Consider the following 25,472-nt stretch of genomic DNA (forward strand, 5'->3'; position numbering starts at 1 on the left):
AATAATTTTGATTTTGCTGTTTGGTAATCACCCCAAAATTGTTTTTGTATTTGACACTGTGTGGTTGTAGGAATCTCTCCTCTCAGATTCTCCTGCAAGTCTGTATTGGCAGTTTTTAGGAAGTTCTTGACACTTTTTAAAATCATTGCAAAGGGAGTTGAATTTTTTATTTTTTATTTTTTATTTTTTATTTTAATGAGTAGGAAGAGATGGTATCACAAACACAAAGCACAGGTTACTGTCTTTAAAAATTTTGTGGTCTTCTATTCTCCAATGGAAGTGGGAACAAAGAGAAAACCCCTGTGTGTCCTAGCACAATATGGGCATTTGTGTGGATTTAATAAATGGGCATTTGGATTGTTGGGAAAATGTGATCAATCAGCAGGCTATAGAAACACAGTTTGATACGATGGTGAAAACTTGTCTACAATGATGTTTTTTCAGAAATGTTGGTGTGATTAGAACAAGTCAGCAATGATGATGACAAAATATTTACATAATGTTATAGATGTGGCTTGCTAATGGAAATACCTATCTGAGGCTGTTTAGGAATACACGAATTGAGAACCGTTTAGTTCAGTTTGCTTTAAAACAGTGGTTTTCTGAACCCTTTTTATGTTCGTGATCCTATGATTAGTAACATCTTACCATTTTAGAATCACTGCTTTAAAAGTAGTATATGTACTCATAAAATAATTATTTAATTTAGGGGGAAGGAAGGGTGGGTAGAAAAGCCGTTGAACTGAAAAAAGTATTGTTCTATTAGTTTTATTTCTAAAGGTAGTTTTTTTGGCATAAAACTGATATTTGTGTTAATGTTTGGAATATGAATACATTTTAGCATTGATGTTGGAATACTCATACATTGTGGAAGCCTGGATCACTAGAAGTATAATTTTAGATTTTTCATTTTTCTTAGGAATTTCAGGTAAATCTTGATAATGTAAAAATAACAAAGTACAAAGCAAGGAAAAAAAGCTTTTGCGCAGCTTGTGATCCTTGAAATTTTCTCATGCCTCACTACTACTCTCTAGTGGCTGAATCCTAAATGTCTTTACTTAAGGCTGATTTTGTAACTAGTAATTATTATATTTTGTGGCAATATTGTGATTCGTGGCAGAAATGTGATTTTTAAAGCATGTTTTGGAGAAAAGTTACAAAAAGCAATTTCATTTGTATTGAATACTGTATGGATTTAGAATCTTGAATTTGCATGTCTTTTTAAAAAAAGAACAAGAGGAAGAAGCTGTGATAAGATTTGAACCTCGAATTGTGGCTAAAAGCTAAGGCCGAAACCAGTTTAGAAAAACTGCTTAAGCCTTGAAAAAATTATTATAGCAATTTAAAATATTTACATATTTTAAATCATGAATAGAGCTCATTTAAAAAGTCTTAAGTAATATGGTTAAATGTTTAATGTTCAGCCATCTAGACCCTTTCTATGTGTATAAAAACATGCATAACTATTGAACATAAATGATGTAATATTACTGTACGTGCTATTCTGTGACATGTTTTTCATTCAATGTCATTGGTATTATGCCATTTTAATCTGTTTACCTGTTCTGTATTCATCTATGATTGAAAGCAAACATTTTGGTAAACATACAAGGATGTTTACCAAAGAATATTTGAAATTGCAAAAAAAAATTAGAAAAAATTTTACAGGCTAGAATTGGTTAAGTAATCAATATCTGCTGTATTATTGTTTCATAGTAACTGTGACTCAGTTTAACAAAGTCACGTCCTTATTGAGTCTTCTAGAATAATTCTTCAGTAAACATCCATGTTTACATAAACACACATACACTTCAATCTAAAAGCATCTGAAACACTTGTGTAATTTTATGTACCATAAAACAGGAAATTCTTTTGTTTTAAAAAAATTAACTAAAAACTGTATTTAGGAAATTTATGACAAATTAATGAGAAATATTAAGTAAAACTTTTTTTCCAAGAAGAATATTTTTAAACTGTTGGTTTGGACTTTTTTCTTCCTTAGCTAATATTGTATTGAGTTGTACCTGTATGGTGATACTAATGATTTGTGTGGTCCTGAAGATGAAGTTAGTAAAATATTTTAGTAATGTCTAGAAAGGACCTTTGGTTGAGAAATTTAAAAGCTAGTATCAGAGTTTTCTCAGTACCATATCTTTTCTGATTCTGAATTGACAGCCTTTCTTTTTATCTGCCTGGTGTAAATTTTTCTCTCATACAATGAAGGTCTTATTACATAAGACTTTAATTAAATTTTATTTGGAAAGAATTTGATTATAACTGTTTTTACATTATTAAGAATAATTCTACATGTATATTAAAAGGAATCTTTCTGCTCATCGTAGAATGTCCTTAGTACCCAAATACCAACATAGAAGGGCTTGCGAGATTCAAGTATTAAAGGCAAAACAGCGTTTGTTCTGGGTTATGCCAGTAATGTTATCACAGTCAACATTGTTTGTAAGGAATTTTGTTTGTATATATATAAACATTCTGAGTTTGTTTGTATATGGGTATCTTGTTTTGCCCAGATTTATTTGCCAGTAGTATACGCGCACACACACACACACACACACACAACCCAGTCCCAGAATGTGAAGTATTTTTTTTAAAAAAACCATTTGTTCTTTGTGCTTCAAGAACATTTGGTTAATCCTGTACTAGCATTGATGACCAGCTTTACACATAGTTGCTTGTTTGTGTTTCCACTAGACTGCTTCTGGAAGGACAGGAGAATTTTTCTTCTTCGTATCCTGAGTGACTTACTCATGATAGTCTCTCAGGTTTTTATTTTCTTGTCTGACCCAGAACCAGTGCAACTTTCAGAATCAACTGAAATGTGAATACTGGTATTTGCTAATATATAAAATGCATACATTGCTTTATTATTAAGGTTATGTGCTAATCAGATAAGGTCTTTACCAGCTGTATTGATTATTTCTTAGTAACTCTGTGACTCAAGCTCATGTATTTTCTAGATTGATTATAGGCTCTGCTGAAGTTACTAAAGGCACACATACAGCTTTTTTTATTTTTATTTTTTTAATTTTCATTTTAAAAGTTTTTGGGGTACAAGTGGTTTTGGGTTACATGGATATATTATTTAGTGGTGATTACTGAGATTTTGGTGCACCTGTCACCTGAACAATGTACACTGTACCCAATATATAGTCTTTTATCCCTCACCCCCCTCCCATCCTTCCATGTCCTAGAAGTCCATTGTATTATTCTTATGCCTTTACATCCTTATAGCTTAACTTTCACTTATAAATGAGAACATAGAATATTTGTGAATATTGTTGCTCACAATATGAGTGAAATAACTCAGGAATGGAAAACATAAAGCTTCTTGAAATCACTCTGAACCGTGAAGTATGCAGAAACTTGATTATTCGTTTCCTTTAACTGCTGCAAGGAAAGTTTGTTGCAAATGGAAGGCACACAGATAACAACATAAGCAGAATTTATTACAGTATGCTTATGTTGAAGCTCACACATTTTCTGTGGAGGAAAGAAGTGTTTTATAAAATTGTCTGTAAAATATTGATCAAATATTTTGCAAAAGATGCTTGAGGTATGAATTGTCCTATTATGTTTTGGCTATGTTATTTAAGCTCTTAAGACAATGAAAAATAAAATAGGTAGACTGTAAAATATGGTACTCTCTTGCTGCCTTGACATACAATGTATTCTGCTTGTTTCTAAAGTCAAGAAGAAGAAAGTGAAGATGAAGAAGATACTCAAAGTTCCAAATCTGAAGAACATCATTTGTACTCTAATCCAATCAAAGAAGAAATGACTGAGTCTAAGTTCTCTAAGTACTCTGAAATGAGTGAGGAAAAACGAGCCAAACTTCGTGAAATTGAGGTTGGTGTTGCAGTGAAACTTAAATTACACTTTATTGGCTTTTCACTTTCTCCACCAAACTAAGTTGCCTCTTTGCATTGTACCTTAGTACATACTGTTCCCTCTTTCTGCTTAGAACTCTTCATACCAGGTGACTTTTCTTCAGGCCTCTTAGTTCAACCATCTATTCACTCACAGTAGCCTTTTCTTACCCTTTTGGACTTACTTGCTTCTTCCTATTTATTTCTGTGTGATTTTATATGTATTGTGGGGTATGTGTGTGAATGTGTATTTTGTTTGTTTGCTTACTTGCTTGCTTGCTTATTTAATGTCTGTCTTCCCCATTAGGCTGCACTTTCCATGAAGGGAAAAGACCATGTCTGTTTTCTCTTCATCATTGTATCTCTAATACATGGCACATAGGAGATCCTCTGAAGAAATGGATTCTAATGTATAGATTATATGTATATACATATGTAATACATTATGTGTTATGTACTGTGAGAAATCCATTTTTTTTTTTTTTTTGGGACGGAGTCTCGCACTGTCACCCAGGCTGGAGTGCAGTGGCACGATCTCGGCTCACTGCAAGCTCTCCCTCCTGGGTTCACGCCATTTGCCTGCCTCAGCCTCCGGAGTAGCCACCATGCCCGGCTCATTTTTTTGTATTTTTTTAAGTAGAGACAGGGATTGACTGTGTTAGCCAGGATGATCTTGATCTCCTGACCTCATGATCCACCCACCTCGGCCTCCCAAAGTGCTGGGATTACAGGTGTCACCCACCACACCCGGCGAGAAATCTATTTCATTTTGAGTGTTCATAGTATGTAACTAGGAAAAAGTAAAATATTTTCTGGCATATTCTGTTATGTTTACATTTTATTAGGCTCATTTTTAATGTCTGTACCATATGAAGGAGAATAGACATTGAGTGGGTCTTAATACTAAAAGATGGGGAAATGTATAGAAGAGCCCAGACTATCTCAGGCAGACATTTCCCTCCCTTTCCCTTTTCCCCTCTCCCCTCTCCTTTTTTTTTTTTTTTTTTTTTTTTGGGGGGACGGGGTTTCTTTCTGTTGACCAGGCTGGAGTGCAATGGTGTGACCATAGCTCACTGCAACATCAAACCACCAGGCTCAAGAGATTCTCCCATGTCAGCCTCTGGAGTAGCTGGGACTACAGATGTGCACCACCAAGCCTGACTAATTTTTTTTTTTTTTAATAGAGATGAGGTCTCACTATGTTGTCCAGGCTGGTCTCACCCTCTCCTTTTTAAATGCCTTTTGTTTTGTCCAAGGTTATTCAGACATCTCGGAGAAGGGCTTTGTAATGCCCTCAAGGGGATGAGATATTCCCAGTAAATGCTAGCAGTAGTTTAGCAATCAGTCTCAAACCTCTAAAGAATGTATGAGAGTGAATTTTCATACTGTATACATTCATTGAACAGTATTTTTGAATGCCTACTGTATGTCAGTACTATCTCCCTTACTAACTTATGATACCTATCACATTAGTTACCTCATTGCCACTTCTCCACATAGTCACTGTTGGGCTGATACAAGTTCTTGCCCACCTCTTTGTCAGACATCACCAAACTGAAAAGTAAACAGACAGCATTTTGTTTTAACCTTATGTAGAGTCAGCGTGGTGTCATTTTTAAGTAGAGATGAAGGATTTTCAGAGTTGATTAGTTGATTTATTTTTTCCTGGGATGTATTCATATACATTTTAAATATTTTTCAGGGGATAAGATGTGTGTCAGTGAACACACTCACCTGTGCACCTTTTCAACCTACACATGCTCCTCTTTTATTCCTCTCACCTTATAAGAAGCTCTGCCTTGGCCAGCAGCAGTGGCTCATGCCTGTAATCCCAGCACTTTGAGAGGCCAAGGCGGGTGGATCACGAGGTCAGGAGATCGAGACTATCCTGGCTAACACCGTGAAACCCTGTCTCTACTAAAAATACAAAAAAAAATTAGCCAGGCATGGTGACAGGCACCTATAGTCCCAGCTACTCGGGAGGCTGAGGCAGGAGAATGGTGTGGACCCGGGAGGCGGAGCTTGCAGTGAGCCGAGATCATGCCACTGCACCGCAGCCTGGGCGACAGAGTGAGACTCCGTCAAAAAAAAAAGAGCTCTCCCTTTCTGACCTGGTGAAAACTGTTGGAGTAGAAATAGACTTGAGTTAAATAGAAGTGTATTTTCTTGATAATACAAGCTATTCGCTCATATAAATGCCCCAACTGTTTAGTATGTTCTGTTTCCTTATTAACTTAAAGAGAGGAAAGCATGTAATTTAGCTTTTTTGTTAACTTAGGTGGTTTTTACAAACCTTATTCTTTCCACCTTGTATATGCATATATGCGATACACGTGCATGCACATTGCACACATATATGCATACATTTCCATACTTCATGTGCTCTTTTGTAATCTGACCTGTCCTTTATGTATTCAGTGATTATTTCTCCTGCTTTCATAGTGACTGCCTCTCACAACTTAGTTGTCTTTCTGGGATTTGGACCATGAACTAAGTCCTGATTTTAAAATGTTTATCTTGGCTTCATCTTAAAATTATCTAATCTTCTCTTGTATTTCCTCTGAGAGATTTAGTCCTATGGAATAAAGTTCCACAACAGGTGGCAAACTTGGACTAGAACTCGGAGCTCATGAGCTTTATCCCAGGGCTTTTCACAACTAGCTCTCTTCTCTGCCCCTAAATTTGGATATCCATTTCGAGATTTAGAATCCAAACCCTTTTATTGGAGAACCATTAAATTAAGAATAAAGTTCTAAATCAGTTTCTCCAATTAGTTCTATTATATTCTATAGTATATATACTGTAATTTTGCATCCCCACGTGTGTCCTAATAAAGATACCTATAGCTGAACAGTTTGTAGCATGGAATAAATAAAAACCAAATGATTCGTGTTATAAAATACTAACATCCTTTGTAAAAACACAAAAATCTTGTAGCTATATGATGTTGTGGTGGCCAGAAGCCAGTTCTTAATCTTTCACATACCACTGAGAGCAGTGCCTAGGCTGGAGTTTCCTTTTCTTATTCTACTATTGTCCCCATTTCTACCAACAAGGTTGGAAGAGTAGAATAGTGGGTGGGGAACCAAGTGGAGGGTCTTCTGTCTTGTTGGAAGAGAGAGATCACTTTCTGTCCTGGTCCCTGAGGAAAGAGTGAACAGTTGAGTTGGAAGGTGATACCTGTCTGTTGCCTGAAGGTAATAAGGGATGGATAGTTAAGAAGCCATTGCATGGGCCACTTCCTTTTGTGTTGAGACCCTTGATCATCTGTTTTCTGTGTGTCTTGGACTTGTGCTGTGAGCCTCAGTTAGACTGTATCAGCAGGAACTATAAGTAGGGATTGTGTAGTGATTTTTTAAATGATTATCTTAGGAATCCCTTCTCTCCCCTAAGTAACATTTGGGTCTGTTGTTTGACTCTTTCTAACCCAAACTGATTTACTACAAATACATTCTGTGGAAGAGTCATCTTGGTCACGAGAGGCTTCACACAGTGATGAACTTAGCTATTTATGTTGCCCGCCCCACCCCCTTGCTTTCTCAGCCTTACATCTTATCTTTTTAAATGCAGTCATGATTAAAACACACGAAAAATGTAGACTTTTAGAGAGCTTTGAAAGAAGAGAAGGAGAGAACATCAAAGCTCTGATTATAAAAGACCCTGATTATAGAAGTGAAAATATGTCTGAAATCCCACCACTTTGGGAGGCCGAGGTGGGCGGATTACTTGAAGTCAGGAGTTTGAGACCAGCCTGGCCAACATGGTGAAACCCTGTCTGTACTAAAAATACAAAAATTAGTCAGGCATGGAGGCTGAGGCAGGAGAATCGCTTGAACCTGGGAGACTGGGAGGCGGAGGTTGCAGTGCGCCAAGGTTGCAGTGCGCCTGGGTGACAGCATGAGACATCGTCTCAAAAAATAATTAACTAAAAAGTGAAAATAGATGGAAAAAGGACAGAATTGGAGAACGTATAAGAAACATTCATGAAGTCAAAAATAGTGAAAATGCCACTTGGGGCCAGGCATGGCGGCTCATGCCTGTAATCCCAGCACGTTGGGAGGCCAAGCTGGGTGCATCACCTGAGGTCAGGAGTTCGAGACCAACCTGGCCAACATAGCGAAACCCTGTCTCTGCTAAAAAAAAAAAAAAAAAAAAAGATTCAAAAATTAGGCTTGGTGGCGTGCGCCTGTAATCCCAGCTACTTGGGAAGCTGAGGCGGGAGAATTGCTTGAACCTGGGAGGTGGAGGTTGCAGTGAGCCGAGATTGTGCCACTGCACTCCAGTCTGGGCAACAGAGTAAGACTCCATCTCAAAAAAAAAAAAAAAGAAAGAAAGAAAATACCACTTGGAATGGGGAGAAATGGTAAAGACTAATTTGTAATAAAGGGGGGGTAACAAGCAAATTAAGTCTTGTTTTTGAAGTATAAATAAAATGCTGTAGTAGCATTTAGTCCATTTAAAGGATATATCAATGTCTGAATAAAATAGAATAAAACGTTAGCATCTACAGTAATTTCATGGGACAAGAATGCTTCCTCTTTCTCTTTGAGTGGAACAATATTGAGCAGATTGGCAGCCCAGTGGTATCATCCAAGATCCATGTGCTTTCTACCACTTGGAGGATCTTCCAGGTCCTCATACTTTTCACCTTATTTGTCCTCCCGTAGAATTCAAGAAGAAGGTATTTTCACCCTTGTAAATTTTTTGGATAATTTAAGCTCCTTTAAGCCTTAGGGTAGTTTTTATTTTAACCACTTTGTGAAGTTTTTATTTTTAAATTCAAAATAAATCATGAATTTATTCTTTTTACTATTTTTATATAGTACAAAATTTTAAGATACTTATGTCTCCAGAATAAAAAGTAAAATTAAGCTCACTTATTACAGGTTTTTCCTCTCCCTGTAACTGATTTTACTAGTTTTTTCAGATCTTTATCCATTGCCAATATATAAGTATATTACATGTATTTGTTTGTGTGGAGGTGTATTAGCCAGAAATCTCTGGGTAAACATGTAGGTGGTCTGTTTTTACAAACAATGCTGCAATGAATATCTTGTAAAATACCTTTGTGCACTTATATAGGTAATAAGAGATGGAAGTTTTTCTGGTCTGGTTTTTTTTTTTTTTATTTTAGACGGAGTTTTGCTCTTGTTGCCCAGGCATGGAGTACAATGGTGCCATCTCGGCTCACCGCAACCTCTGCCCACCGGGTTCAAGCGATTCTCCTGCCTCAGCCTCCCAAGTAGTTGGGATTATAGGCATGTGCCACCATGCCTGGCTAATTTTGTATTTTTAGTAGAGATGGGGTTTCTCCATGTTGGTCAGGCTGGTCTTGAACTCCTGACCTCAGGTGATCCACCCACCTCAGCCTCCCAAAGTGCTGGGATTACAGGCGTGAGCCACTGCGCCCGGCCTGGTCTGTTTTAATCAGTATTTGCTCTTACTGTCTTATCAAATACCCTCCAAATATGATTTAACCTTTTCTTTGTTTTGTGATATCTGGTGATTGCACTGTGAGTGAAACCTTCAGACTGTGTGCAGCTTTGTGTTTGGTCTTACATGAGCTGAACCAGAATGCCACAGCCTTCCCACCTCCCATCCCCACCTCTTTTTTAAAGATGTTTATCTGCATGCTGACTGTCATATCATGCTGGCAGTGTGCGTGTCTTTAGCAACCTTGCTTTTCTAATTTGGGGAACCAGATACCAAATTTGTTATAATTGTGTTGAGAGAATAAGTGAGTTCTTACAGCCATGAAGCACGGTTCACGGTTTTTGAGTCCTCATGACCAGAGAGGGTTCCCATCTGGTCAGCTGATTTTTGCCTAGTTTGACTTGTCTGACAAGTGGCCTCCAGGTGAGGTTATATTTTGACTGAGTACTAATTAGTTACTACTTTGCTATAGAAAAGAAGCAAAACAGTGCTTGAGAATCTAGAATGATGAAAATGCTTATTTTTAAAATGTTTTATTTCACAGCTCAAAGTTATGAAGTTTCAGGATGAATTGGAATCTGGGAAAAGACCTAAAAAACCAGGCCAGAGTTTTCAGGAGCAAGTAGAACACTACAGAGATAAACTTCTTCAACGAGTAAGGAATAAGTATACCCAATAATACACATATTTTGAAGTTATTTATTTGACTTCCTAGAATACTGGTATACCTAAAGATGATTTCAAATTATATCCTTTGTATAAATTTTGAATACTAGTAGGGCAATCAGAAACATTTGAAATTTTATATTTTAAAAGTATTTTGATTGGAAAGGAGCTTAAAGGCAGCAGCACACTATTTTATTCTGAGTATTACCTGTGGACAAGAAGATTAATTCTGCTAAGAGCATGCTTTCAAAACTGGAAAACCCTTCAGGACAAGTCACATTTTGTGACAGTGAGACACCAACAACCCTGAGAGGTGGTACAGAAAGAAAAAGATGGAGGCAGGGTTTGGGGAGTTCTGGTGTTGAGAAGTTTATTTTCATTTCTCATGGTTTCCAGGGAGGGACAGCAAGTGGTAGAATACCTCATTGGTGAGCTCTTGAGTGTTTGAGGGACTTTATATTCTCGTGCATCACAAAATTTATAGGCATGTGCAGAGAATTTTAGAACCAGGAACCCCAGGAATTTTGTTGAGACTGTCGTTGCAAAAAAAAAAAAAAAAAAAAAAAGAAAAACCAATAATAATGAGATTATATAGAAAGTGAAATAGGAAAGAGCCATAAAAAGGGAACTTACAATCACTATAAAGCTGTTAATGTACAAAACTGGTGTTGGGGAGCAGTCTGGTAAAGCAACTGTGGTGCTGCTCAGACCTGTGGAATGCTAGTACTGCTCTCTGCTGTGTACTCCTAGGCAAGTCACTGCAGCCTGCTTTTTCTCTGAAACTGGGTTGATATTCCCAATTTTGTAAGATTATGAGTTAGATAATAGCTAATATTACTACTGTTACTCTTCATTATAAGTATTTTAGCTATACGGTTCCTATAAAATAGGCATCTCAATCAGGAAATCATTTTCATTTTCATTATCAATCAGGAAAATGCATCCTACAGATCACCAGAGGGAGTCAGTCTGCTTAGCACCACTGTTTAAAAGTTGCACTCTATATATTTGGAAAAAAGATAAATGAGATTTTGTAAAAGATGCTACTTATGGCTGGGCGCAGTTGCTCACGCCTGTAATCCCAGCACTTTCGGAGGCCGAGGTGGGCAAATCACCTGAGGTCAGGAGTTCGAGACCAGCCTGACCAGCATGGATAAACCCCGTCTCTACTAAAAATACAAAATTATCTGGGTGTGGTGGCACATGCCTGTAATCCTAGCTACTCAGGAGGCTGAGGCAGGAGAATCACTTGAACCCGGGAGGCGGAGGTTGTCATGAGCTGAGATCATGCTATTACACTCTAGCCTGGGTAACAAGAGTGAAAAACTCTGTCTAAAAAAAAAAAAAATAATAAGATGCTACTTACATATATCCCATAGGAGATTACACCTTGAGATGCTCACTGTTCTGATGGTAGCAAGCACAAAATACATAATATTTGTGTTACCACTTTAGTCTCCTTTGCACTCTATGATTATAATTGGAGAGAAGGAATATGGTCCTTGCCTGATTCTGTAAATAGTTGTATTAGAACACAGCCATGCACATTGACTTAGGTATTTTGTAGGGTGGCTTTCACTCTGCTGTGGCAGAGTTGAGTAGTTGTGACAGAGACTGTATGTGGCCCACAAAGCAGAGAGCATTTACTGTCTGGCTCTGTACAAAAAGTGTTTGCCAACATCTGGTATAGGTTCTTTTCACCTTTTAGAAATCAGAAGAATCAGCTATCACATAGCTTGCTTGATGCATATGAATCATAGAGAAATTAAATTCCATTTAGTGAAGAACTAAGTTAGTTGTGTGGATTTATTGTCTGTAGCCACTCCTTTAATTATATACCAAAATCAGAATTTCAAATGAGAAGTGGCAGTTGTAGCATCTGGGAATAAGCAAATGTGTTGGTTTTTTTTTGTTGTTGTTGATTCTAGAGTCATGTAGTCAGTTTGTATTTGGGATTTAAAATTTGCAGTGTAATTGGTACTTGTTTCCCACTAATAAAATTTCGATGGAAGATTAATGTGAATAACCATTTTCCTTTTCTAGCCTTTTTTCTTTGGTAAGAGCTCTTTTTGATTAAATCAATTTGTTTGTAGTTAGAGGGATCACTTTTACTGACTATTTTATTGTAATTTATGGAAAGGGCAGTACATTGTTAGCTTTTTCTGATTGGAATTTTTCGGCAGGTGGGACAGTGGGGGAAGAGCTCTGACTCTAGAGCTTGGTCTCAAATTCTGACCTGACTCTCCTGTGTGACCATGCACATGGTACTTAATCTTTCTGAGTCTCAATTTTCATCTCTAGAATAAGGATAATAGTAATTTTCTTAGGGATGCTTTAAATGATTACATGAAATGGTCTGTGGAAAGCTGTTTAGTATGTTGTTTGGCCTGTGGTAAGCACTCAGTAAATGTATAGCTGCTGTTGCTAGGATTAGTTTTATTCAGTATAAGCAAAAGAAAAGACTAGTTTCCCTGAAGGGGTAGATTTTTTTTTTTTTTTTAAATAGTATTGTACCTTAAGTAGTAATTTAAAAAATTATTTCCTGTAAGAGAAGATATTGTTCTATAAATGAGATTAACCCACATTGATATTTTTAAACAACTTAATATTTTCTATAAAAAATAACAGGAGAAAGAGAAAGAGTTAGAAAGAGAACGAGAAAGAGACAAGAAAGATAAAGAAAAATTGGAATCTCGCTCCAAAGACAAGAAGGAAAAAGATGAGTGTACTCCGACAAGGAAGGAAAGGTATAACATTTCTCATATTTAATTGCATATACTGTTTCAAGATTTGCAGTGGTGTTTTATAATATTTTCATCATTGATGCCAGCAAACTGGAACTGTTTGTTCATGATAAACTTGTTTGGGTAAACTTGTTTGGGTCCTGCTTGCAGAAGGCAGAAATAGCAGAGAAATGGGGCATTTAGTTGGCACTTGACTTAGTTAACCAGGGCATCATCCCTTCACATGGTTTATATGGTATCCTTAGCCTTAGTTCAGTGCAAGGATTCAATTACAGTATTAGATATCAAACCTGAGGTTTAAGTAACAAAACAACTTGCTAGATCTTCCTTGTTGCATCCAATTTAAGCATTTTTTCCAGTATCTGTGCTGAGGCTGCTACTTGTAAACTTGAGTCTTAGTCTTATCTTGAAAGGAGATTGTATACATAGGCCATAGCTCACTTTAAGTCTTCATTCTAATCAAAAGCATTTCTCTTTCAGTTTTTATGTCTTACTCTCACGGTTCCTAAATCTCTGATTGAATAAAGAAAATTGTTTCCCTTAACTGAACTGAGGTTTTCCTAATAAAAAGACCAAGCCATTGCAAATAAAAGTCTAGCTTAGTCACGCTACAGATAGTTACAAATAACAAGTTATGCCAGTTGGTTAAAAGTCTGTCACTTTTTTGTCTCTTATTACTATTTTGACATAGTTTTAGATTTATAGGAAAGTTGCAAGAATAGTATAATTGATAGTTACCCTTCACCCACATTACCCAAATGTTAAAGTATTTCTACTTTTGCTTTATTCTTCCTCTTCTGCCCCACCTCCAACCATTTAAGAATAATTTGCCAACATGATGCCCCATTCTCTTAACCACATTCATTTAACATTTTTAAAAACTGATATTAAATCCTGAGACCTTAATTAGATTTTGCCAGTTGTTTCAATAACCTCTTATTGCAAAGAGAAAATCCAATTTAGTTGAATTCAGTTGTTGTCTCTTGACAACCTATCTTTAACACTTATTTGTTCTTGTTACAAAGGACTTTGAGTATTGTTAAAAGTAACATTACATGGTTAGAATAAAAGAGTAAGCTGGTAGCAATTAATAGCTAATTTAGTAAAGGAAAATGAATACCTGATCCTTTGCTCATTTATGGAATGTTTTGGGGGCTTTGTTCCATAGGAAGAGGCGACACAGTACATCCCCCAGCCCATCTCGCAGTAGCAGTGGTAGACGAGTGAAATCCCCATCACCAAAATCGGAGCGATCAGAGCGTTCAGAAAGATCTCATAAAGAGAGCTCACGGTCCAGGTCATCTCACAAAGATTCTCCTAGAGATGTTAGCAAAAAAGCCAAAAGGTAAATGCAAGTCATTTTTGCTAATATTTCAGATACCAGTTTCCTTGTCATTTCATCAGCTTTTGAAAATAATTTGGTTGGCATACATTTTTTTTTTTTAAGGATTTTAGAAAACCAAAGAGATACACTTTCATTTTTGGTTATTCCTCCCCACCTCCTCATCCCAATCTCTTTCATGACTGAAGTGAAGGCTTCCAACAAGTGAGGACCAGCCAAGAATTTTAAACATCATATCCAATGTTTTCTGTGGAATAGGGTTAGCTGCTTTACTTTTCGTTCTGTTCTTTAGTTTCTATAGAATATTATTTGATTTTTGTCAAAGCTGAAAGAAACACACATTTTTCCCCCATAGCAATATTATTAGCAAGTTCTTGGGTAGATATTTTTGGAAATACATATCATGAATACCATTTTTTCAGTATGTATTTTAGTATTTTGTATACTTTTTTTCCCTTTAGTTCCAGAAAAATGGTTCAGAAATGTTTTATTTATCTGGTGATACATAGAGGAATTTTCCTGAGAGCTAAAACTGCTTTGTATGCTAATACTTTATTATTGTAACTATTTTTAGTAAAATCTTTACAGAATAGATACCTTTCTCCTTTTCTAAATGGCACCTGTATATATATGTATGTATGTGTTATATATGTATGTATATGTACATGTATCTTTATTGGTTTGAGTAATCCTTCATGAAGAGCACTTACAAAATTATGTCTTAAATGATGCCCTTGAATGATACTGCAGTAGTTGTTTGCTTCAGGATGATAAACTTCAAAGCTGCTGTGTTTTTTAAATTTTGTGAATGATCTTAGGTGCAACTTTGAACTTTATCTTGTAGATTAAAGGTTCAAATTTGGGGGTTATCAGTCACTTGTGGAGCTTGTTAAAAATGCAAATTCTTAGTTCCATCCTCCAGAGATTTTGATTCAGTAGAGCAGTGATAAGGCACAGAAATCTGTCTTTATAAACAAGCGCTCTACTGATGATCATTGATGCAGTGCATAGTAAGTACAAAATAATCCGTGTGTGTGTGTGTACAATAGAGTTTAAATTTTAGAAGTTCATAGTCTTGTTGCAGTGATTTTTCACTGTGCTGTGTTAAAGATCATTTTTGATAGTTTAAGGATAAACAGTTTTGATCACATGAGTACTTTATCAATTGGGATTTTTTTGTTTGTTTCCTTAGATCACCATCTGGTTCAAGGACACCTAAAAGGTCTAGGCGATCACGGTCTAGATCCCCTAAAAAATCAGGAAAGAAGTCCAGATCCCAGTCCAGATCTCCACACAGGTCTCATAAAAAGTCGAAGAAAAACAAACACTGATGTAAATTTTTAAGATGCTGTCACTTATTGGAAATGCGATTTGTTTTGTGCCTGAACGGTCTGTTTTTTAAAAAAACAAAAAATCAAATGAAAGAGCATTCCTGGGGTTTTTTGTTTGTTTGTGTATGCATGTGTAAACTCATGAGCAACTGCATCTGTAGATCTGTCATTGTTTTATATTGTGTAAATTACTTTCATTGTGGCTATTTCTCAAGATGAAATTTTTATTGTTCTAATGGATTTCATCAGAAATGTGTATAATGGATCTGCTGACAGTAGTAGTATTTTGTTTTAGGATGTTGTGACTTAGCAAAAATAATACAGATGTCTTCCCCCCTTTTGTAGCTTTGACAATTTGAATTAGATTTCAAATAAAATCTGAACAGAAAACTATAATGTTGTTTTTTTGCCCCACCGGTGATATTAAGTCCCTTAAAGTCCTACTGAGTTTCACACTACTGTTGTGTTTCTTATACCTGATGCACTTTATAAGCCCCAGTGTTCAAGTAACTTCAGTTTTATATTTACTAAGATGACTATCCAAATTAAGGGACCTGAGACTCCTGTTTGGTGGTTTGTTAACCATTTGCTTTTGATAAGTTTCTCTTGGGTAATACTAATACCCAGATATCAAAGACTAGGTAGATATGGCATGGCATTTTGTTAGTGGAATGCCTGGCTAAAACATTTTTTCACAGAAGCAATATGATTTCCATACATCCAACCCATGTTCTGAGCAACTACTTACTTTTAGGGGGAAATTAAATATCTTTTCATTTCCTCTTCTATTATGAAAGAAGTTTATTTGTAAAACAAATTTTCTAACAAGGTTTGGCCATAGAATTCTCTTGTATGATCATTGACCTTTTATAATCTTCTGTAGGCTATCTTTCAAACACTGGCATCAGAATATTTTTTATAAGTTTGTGTTTAAACAGCTTAGTTGGTCCCCCCCCCCCACTCCCAAGAGACTTGGGTTTAGTTATAGCTTTAAGTAAAATTTAAAAATAAAATGTTTTTCAGGAAACTTCGTATCTAATGGTTTGTAAATTCAAGGTGCAAAAAGTTGATTTAAACCATTTGCAGGGTTGAACTCTATTATGAAAATAAATTTGCTACGGTATGAGGAAGAAATAAAACTTGTGTAATGTTGGTGGTCATAATACTGCTATAAATATAATAAAGGGTTATGTAGAATTGAACTGACACTATTATTTGTGAATCTTGATTTCAGTTTTTTATGTAGGCACTTCATACAGTGGTTTGATGGGTTTTTTTTTTGCTCCCTAAAAGAGAAAGTAGAAAACTATTCTAACAATGGATTATTTTGATTTAGCTTGCTTTTTAAAAAAATCTTTTCAACTTGTTTTACTTAATCTTGCCTAGTCACAAAATAAGATGTGCACCCATGGTTTGGAGAGTTGCTATATTAGCTGAGCAGTGAGATACACTATTTCCAAACGGTGCACACCTACAGTAGCTTTGGAAGTGAGCCAATCACTGTTTTACTTAATGGTTCTTATCAGCATGCAAATATTGCTTGAAAGTTATTTCCTTATTCACTGTTTTGTTAGTCCATTTTGTTAGGAAACATTAATTCCTAAAAATTTGTTCAGAATAATTAAAAGTGAACATTTGGTGCTGATACTCAAAAACCTACAAATGTAGCCATTTAAAAAGTAACATGTTTTTCTCCTCTGCTCATTGCCTGGGAGAATGGAATTTTATATAACTACCTTTCTTTGCAAAAATAACGGTCGTGTCGAGTTGGTGGTGATTTTGGCATTCCATCTTACACTGGTTTCTAGTATAGGCTTAGAAATAATTGGTCAGGTAATAATCTTTCCAGTCAAGTTGCAAGGGATGCTTATTTCTCTTTAAAAAAAGACATCCTGCAGGATTAAGTAGAAAATTTTAGGTCAGTTTTGGGTGCTTATTTGTAATATTTTTCCTACTGCATTGGAGTTTAGCAGTTCTTTTTTTCTGGATCCAGATACAAGTGTCATGGTTTATCTTACAGTGGGTGAAACTGACTTTCTTTTGGTTGGGTGGGTGAGGATTTCTTAGGCCTGATAGAATATATATTCTGTGAAGTTTGTTAATGTACATATTAGATTGTATTGGATTTTTTTTCTTGAATTGCAAATGGTATTATTAGATAGGTTATTTCCAGTTTTACTTCATGACAAATTACCTAGAGTAAACCTACTTAATACTCCCATGGATTCTGTGAAAGTTTAATGGGATCAGAAATTGGTGACTTATAAGGGGGAAGATATTCTACCACATTTTTATAATAGCTTATTATTCATGTTTCTTGTCTGAAGGACACTCAAGTTACAGAGCAAAATTTCTATAGGTTGACTAGAATGTTCATAAGCATGATCTTCCAGTTGCAGGAAAGATCATGTTCTATCTGTGGACACTTACTGTCCTCTACCACAGCTACATGCCAGAATTGTTTTCCACAGTTCTTATAAAGGGCATGACTTAGGCTGTTTACCCTCCAACTTAATGTTTATACACAGGGATTGTTTACTAGGTTAATGACATTTAACTCCCCTCTCTTCTGTAGGTGAGAGAAAATAAGTAAGTCTTGATCTGTTTCTTACCAAAGAGAGACAGACCTATGATGGAAAATGATCATGTCTCTGAATTTTTTCTTTAATGTCATAGTTCCTTATTACAGATAGTAAGCATATGGGAATTTCTGAGCTATAACATGTTGAGAAGTTAGAAATTAAAACTAACACAACAAAAGGCGCTGAATCAAAAGATCTTTGCTTTCATTTGGCTCAGAATGTTTTTGGCTTTTCTGCTAAAGATGGCAGAAATTACTCTACACAGACCTGATTTTTCTTTATTGCAGACCATTCTTGTGGGCTTACCCTGAGACTTTTATCCCAATTAGTGAATCTTGGAGGGAATACTTGCTTATTTATGATTTATGTATTTCCCCCCAAACTTTAATATTCTTGAGCACTTGAAAATACTTTTGAGAAATTTTAACTGTGATTAAATTTAGGTTTATTAGAAATATTCTGTACACATTTGCCTCCATGGTGGCATAAGTTCTGAAAAATTATATGACCGTGACAATAGTTTATCATCATCATTATTGTTATTCAGAATAAGGGTAAATAAATCTCTGTATTGCCAAAGGGACTTAAACTGTTCTGATGACCACACAGTGTGATTTCTTTAGCAGAAAAAGTTGGTTTTAAAAATAAATAGTACCACTTTTCTAAGACTGTACAGTTTAAAAATAAGGTTTTTTGTTTGTTGTTTTCCTCTTCTATTAAGTTTTAGTGAAAAGCCTAATTACAGAAAATTGTGCAGATACTAATGAAGATACTAGTATAAGTTTAAAGGAACATGTGACTGTAAAATCTCACATTTACAAAGTGCTTGATCTCTTCATATTTCACACGCATGTTTTAGAATAGATTTTAGGGAGTGTTTAATTCATTATCCTTTTGACTTAAAATTTTTGTTACCAACTTCCTAGGACTTAGATAATATATAAATAAGTACAAATCCCAGGGGAAGTGTTGTGATGATAGACTAAAAGGTGGGAATGTGCTGCTGTTCCGTGAGCCTTGTTCCATTGTTGAAAATTTGATGCCTCAGTGTTTATTCAGTACCACCTCATGGAGCTTCAGTGTAAATGGATTATATGTATAATTGGTAATTTGTATAGTTTTGTAGATTGTAGATTAAATGCACTCATCATGTCACATGTAATTGTGCTTGGAGTATTTGTGTTTTATTCTTTTACTTCAACAGGTTCTCGTCTGTTACATCTCTGGTGATTTGAAATATCAGGAAAGACAGTTTGTCAGAAATGAGAATAATATAGTTGAAATCAGTTGGGCTAAAATATTCTACAGCAAGACAATTTCTTTTGGGTGAACTGATTCTATAATTTACTTACTTTTAATGTAAGGATTAGATTTATTGTTGAGCTGCTTTCCAGATCAGACTGTCACTTTATAGTTTTTCTACATAAAGATTATATAGTTGCAAACAAAGGTTGTGAAATTTCCCTTTTGTTGTTTTTGACTTTTAATTAATAAAAGTACATTGTTTTCATAGCAAACTTAGACTGTCCATGTAATTTTCTCCATATTGTTTTTCTGATGGAAGCCCAGTTAATAATTAGTTTTTCAGCAGCTTTCTCTCAAGTGAAATAAGTGATGTGACATGTTTATCAGTTATGGCTAAAATGTTACATTTTACATGTTTAAACTATAATCATATGTTTTCATGCTAGATGGTTCTCTTGGTTAGGAAAGTTCATTTCCTTATTGGTTCCCTTTTTTAAAAGTTATTTTATTCTGTTTAATTGAGGAAAATTTTAAACATTCTACAAAAGTAAAATAGTACAGTGAACCTTACATACCATCAACATGCAGATAACAACTTACATGTATCTCTAAATACTTTGTTTTTAAAACATACCTGCAGTGTCATTGTCACATTAACAAATCATTGGGCCCTTTTAAAAAATGACAGTTATTTTAATTGTGAGAAGATGCTCATAACAAAATTTACCTCTTAACAAAGTGGTGTTAGGTATACTCATGATTACGCAATTTCCAGAACTTTTTTTGTGTTGCAAAATTGAAACTCTGTACCCATTAAACAACTCATTTCCCTCTTCCTCCCGTCTCTCAGTATCATCATTCTACTTTCTGTTTCTGAATTTGACTACTCTAGATACAACATATAAGTGAAATCATACAGTATTTGTCTTTTTTTGCGACTGTTTTATTTCACTTAGCATAATATCCTCGAGGTTCATCCATATTATAGCATGTATATTGTTTCCTTTACAAAGCCCACTTTTTCTTTAAGTTTCCATATTATGGAATTTGAAAATGATTTAGCCCAAATGGTTCATTAGTATTTTCTATTTTGAGTAAAAACTTCAAAAGAGAACATGTAATACCAAGTGTATATGCCAACTACTCCACTTTATTTATTTTTTAACCATCTTCACTACTTTTTGTGCTCTCTGTTCTCTTTAATGGTTACATATGATATACTTTGATATCAACACTTCATAGCATGGGGTAAAAAATACACTTTTGAAGCAAACTGATTTTGATATTTTAGTGGATTAGTACTATTGATGACTATACTTGAATGCTTTTCTAGTTTTATTTATTGCCCGATGAAAAGAAAACTTAAAATTTTGACATGTAGTAAACTCACTGATTAGATTATTCATTTTGTCACAGAGAAAGGAAAAATAGCTTTTTAAATTTTTTTTCAAGTTATTTTCTCTCATCCTTAGGAAACATAGTATGTTGAACTGTTTTAGAATAAATAACTTACTTTTGATTTTCAAACGAGATGTGGCATGGCACAATGGTGAAGGAAGAGGAAAGGCCTGGGCCGTGGAGTCATATTTGGATCTGTGTATCAGCCATTCCCTTTTATCACCTAGAAGGAGGGGATGTTAACCTTGAATGGTTATTGAAAGGATGAAATCACATGTACATCACTGGCACAGGGTTGTCATACAGTGGCGCTTAAATAAATATTCATTATTCTTGAGAACTAATGGTGGGAACATCTTATAACTAAAACAAGATAAAGAATAACACTATAATTCCATAGCACTGATACCTTTACAAGATTTCCTTATACTTGATTTGTATTCAGTTAACAGATTTTATAAATAAAGTTGGTGATATGTTGGCATATTTATTGCATATGGAATACCACTTCATAATCTGCTTTCCCAGTGTTTTAGATGACATTTAATTCTTGATCTCCTATGAGAAAAACTATTAAATAGATTTTAAAATATACTTTTTATTAGTTGTCATTTATTATTGTGAATTCCCCTAACCAAAGTTCCTGGAAGGAGGAATCCCATAAAGGAAAATCTAAATGTAAACAGCTGAAATAGGGGATATGTGGAAAAAGCCTGGAGAATAGTATAAAGTGTGATGAAGCACTGGATTCTTTGTCAAAGTTCAAAGTAAAAGAAAAATCTGTACAATTATCAGAGCAGAGCAGCAATATGCAGTTTTCACAAAATGGGTGGACAGAAAACAGAATCCCGTAAGAGAATTAAGAAGAGGGCTAGTATTATGAGTACAATTGAACTCCTGTGTTTTGTGTATGTTTGCAAGTTACAGTTTGTATTTTCAGATTATTCAAGAGTAAGAAATGTACCCTAGAATTACTTTTAGAATAGAGTTCAAACCATACGGAATTTGGAAAGGAAATTACAGTTTAAATTCAATTCAGAAATTAACCGCTTTGTAGTAACGTCCTCAGGACACATCAAGTTCTTTGGAGTTCTCACAACTGCACAAACGTAAATCTGGAAGAGCACAACTTTGATTAGAAATACTCTTTCGTCCTCCAAATAGCTGAAACATTGTCTTTGGAAAGAATAAGCACCTTGCTATATAGTTCGGCTACCTAGGCCACTAAATATTCTTATTACATGAGGGTGGTATTAGATGATTGATATGGTTTCGATGTTTATTCCCTCCAAATCTCATGTTGAAATGTAATATTCCCAGTGTTGGAGGTGGGGCCTGGTGGGAGGTGTTTGGATCATTGAGGCAGATCCCTCATGATTGGCTTGGTGTGGTAGTTCACATGAGATCTGGGGGGAGCGTGGCACCTCCCCCATCTCTCTTATTCCTGCTGTTCCCATACAATATGCCTGTTCTCCCTTTACCTTCCACCATGACTGTAAGCTTCCTGAGGCCCTCACCAGAAGCAGATGTCAGCACCATGCTTCCCATACAGCATGCAAAACCGTGAACCAAAATAAACCTCTTTGTTTATAATTTGCTCAGCCTTGGGTATTTCTTTAGAGCAATGCAAAATGACCTAATAAAATTGTTTTTGTTTTAGCATATTTTGTTTTATTGCACTGTGCAATAGCTACTGGATGTGAGGGGTTTATTAAAAACTTTTAGAAAAATGCTTTTCAGATGGCTTTTGGCCGTGCTAACATTTTAATAAAGGATCTGTCATATCCTTCTAGAAACGTAAGCAGTCTCTCTCACAGGACGTAGAAAGGTATCAAAAGCCAAAAAACATTCTATGTAGCTATTTTATATTTTCTAATCACAATAACATTTAGCTAACATGAACAAAGTGTAAATTTCAAAGTTACATATTATGTATAGGTTACATATTATGTATAGCTTACATGTTTCATAGGATGCTTATCCTCAACTTTGGAAACATCTTATCTGAAGAATGTGTTCTCCCCAGAAAAACACGTAGCATGTCTAATTCTGTGCCAAATACTATATATGTGTAAGTTCCACAAAGCAAAAATATCAAGTATTTCTCAAGAGACATTTACATCTAAAAATACTGTTTTAATTCTGAATTGATTGCCCTGAAAGCATGTGTAATTTGCCTTAAATATTAGGTAGGTTAGAGAAAGTGTTTCAGCAGGGAGTGATCTTTGTACTTGTTTGTTCTCATGACTGACATGACCTGGAACTTGTAAAAACTCAGAATATTCTTTATTTGCATGTATTTTGTAATAAAAGTATTATTTATCTTGTCTATATTATGTAATAAAACCATGACTAATAATGTATGAAGAATGAGAGAACAGTTTGGTGTTAAGGTAAAGAATTACTGTCCACTGTATATTTCAGAGCCTATAATGCCATTCATAAGTTGCAGAACTCAACTGTCTAGGTGAGTTTAGTGTATTTCTAGAATAGTTTATCTTAAAATATTCTTCATGGCGAACAATCAGCGTATATACTGATATTGTCCTCCCAGTGAGTGATTCTCTTCAAGTGCCATAGTGAAATTCAAAATATTAGCTACACAATCACCACTTCGTAGCTTTCCTTGTATCTCACATGTCCGTATATAACTTAGATTATAGGGAAAAAGCCTTCAAGCTATTTTAGTGCCCAAGTTTACTCATATATACCCTTCTTTATTCCACACTTGGGCCCTTTGTGAAGAGTCCTTGCATAGCACCCACTTGATGTGTCCTTGCATAGCACCCACTGGGCATCCAAGGACCCTTGAGGGCCTTGCAAAGCTTATGACTTATGACTGTATGGAACATGGTTTACCTCTGGTGAAACAGACCCTTTTGATGAAAATAGAGGAGGATGTAATAAACTTTTGAAGAAAATAGAGGACTTGCCCTGGCCTACTTGCCTCTTCTGATTGCCTTGCAATGCATTTATTCTCCACTTTCTCTGCAACCTTTAGTTCTTTCCTTGCAGAGTGTTGGAGACAAGGTAAACGTGATCAGCTGCCTGGTCTTGGGTAAGGTGGTATTTTCTCTCTGTTAAATTTGTACAGATTCTTACGTTTGACTGAAACACTGCCCAATGCAAAAAGAAAGACTGGGGCAAAGAGATGAAATATTAGATATAATTACTTTCATAATCTTATATGTAAATACATCTAGTTGCCAAACCTCAGGATCTTTGAGTTCTTCGGTTATTTTTTGTGCAATGTGATTTCCGTAGATTAATTTTGGACCTTGATCATCTTTAATGAATCTAGATGAGCTCATACAGAGCTTGAAAAGACAAAGTTCACAAAAGCAGAGTGCCTCTTTGAAAACCTGGCTTTTTGTGTTGCGTGGCCCAGCTGGACTTGCCCAACCATAGAACAAAATACCTGGACTCCAGAGATCCAAAGACTCCCTTCAGCCTTCAACCATTGCAAGGCAATCACTTCCCAGCTGTGTGGTCTCAGTCACGACGTTTAACCAAGGCCTTTTGAGCCCATTTCCTCATTTGCAGCGTGAGCATGCCATCTATTTTACAGGATTCTTCAACAAGTTGAGCATCTACTACGCACAGGCACTGGGGAAATACAGTGATGAATAGAACAGACAAGGTCCTTACTGTCTTGGGACTTACATACAAATGGGAGGAATCAGACGAAAATTTGAACAAGATAATTTCAGATGGTAAAATGTACTGAAAAACGGTGGTAGGATAGAAAGTGAGGGAGGGATACCTTTCTTAGATAGGGTAGTCAAGGAGAAACACTGGTGGTGAGGTTGAGTAAGAAGGTAGAGCTGGCTGTGTGAAGATAGAGCACCAAGTGTTCCAGGCCGAAGGTGCTGGAAGTTAGCATGTTTAGAGGGAGACCATGTTGGCGTGTTGAGAAATGGAAAGCAGTCAGTGAGTTCAAGTGCAGTGAGGAAAGGATGGTGTGGTATGAGATGAGGTTAGGTAGGGCTTGACAGGTTTAAGCAAGGGAGTGAGTGACCTGATGTAGTTTCAAAAGACACTTCAGCTGCTGTGCAGAGACAGAATGGGAGAAGGACAAGAGAAACAGGGAAATGAGTTAGGAGGTTCTTGGCTGGGAAGATTAAATGGGATTATTTAAATACAGTATCTAGCATACCCCAAGCACATAGCAGCTCTCTAATAAATAATTTAACTCCTCATTTCCTTGGATCTTGTGATTCCTTTCCCTGCAACAGAGGTTGTATTCACCTTAAGATTAGCTTCACTTCAGTGCTGTTATACAGAAATCAAACCAGTAGATGATCAGGACATAGCACTCCTGTTGCTCTTAGGCTGGTATAGGAGGAAATTATAAATTGTGTTGACTACAGAAGTGTTAAAGCATTAAAGAATGCTTCTGTAGTCACTGGCACAACTACCTACTGCACTGTAGAGTGTTAATAGATGTTACTTGAAAAAAGGAGTTGTGTGATAAACTAAATTGGGAAATCCTGGGCTAAATTGGCTTTTTTATAGCAGTGCTTCTCAGAACCTTGAGTATGTACTGTGTATACCCAGGCGGGAGACATTACATATTTTCCAAACGTAACTCAACTCAGAGGTCTAAGGTTCCACAAACATACTTTCGAAAACACTTTAGAACTGGGATTGGGCAGCTTTGTTTTTCAGAGTCTGATGATGTAATTAATGGGTTGGTTAGGTGTGTCAGGGTCTTTTGGTACAAACAAAAGAGACCATCTGTAGCTAAATCAGGAAAAAAGGAGTTCAGTGGAAGCCTATGGAGGCTCAGAGAATTGACAGTGCATCTGGAAGGCCAGATGTAGGAATCAGCAGGACAGGAGACAGTG

General features: G+C 35.8%; 1 protein-coding gene across 5 annotated transcripts in view; it reads left to right on the forward strand.

The window, feature by feature from the left end:
• The window catches only part of U2SURP (U2 snRNP associated SURP domain containing), a 60,199-nt gene extending 40,700 nt beyond the window's left edge, over window positions 1-19,499 (forward strand). For 3 of the 5 annotated variants that reach the window (XM_003826510.7, XM_008951909.5, XM_055110590.2), the window contains 5 exons: window positions 3,705-3,864; window positions 9,862-9,972; window positions 12,612-12,730; window positions 13,896-14,072; window positions 15,262-19,499. In XM_003826510.7, coding sequence (XP_003826558.1) covers window positions 3,705-3,864; window positions 9,862-9,972; window positions 12,612-12,730; window positions 13,896-14,072; window positions 15,262-15,400 — 706 coding nt within the window. In that variant the 3' untranslated portion in view covers window positions 15,401-19,499. The remainder of the gene's footprint in view (window positions 1-3,704; window positions 3,865-9,861; window positions 9,973-12,611; window positions 12,731-13,895; window positions 14,073-15,261) is intronic. The other 2 variants (XM_034957558.3, XM_055110589.2) reach the window with 1 other exon arrangement.
• Window positions 19,500-25,472: the final 5,973 nt, after the last annotated feature.

Source organism: Pan paniscus, chromosome 2, assembly GCF_029289425.2.
Source record: "Pan paniscus chromosome 2, NHGRI_mPanPan1-v2.0_pri, whole genome shotgun sequence".
Lineage (NCBI taxonomy): Eukaryota > Metazoa > Chordata > Mammalia > Primates > Hominidae > Pan > Pan paniscus.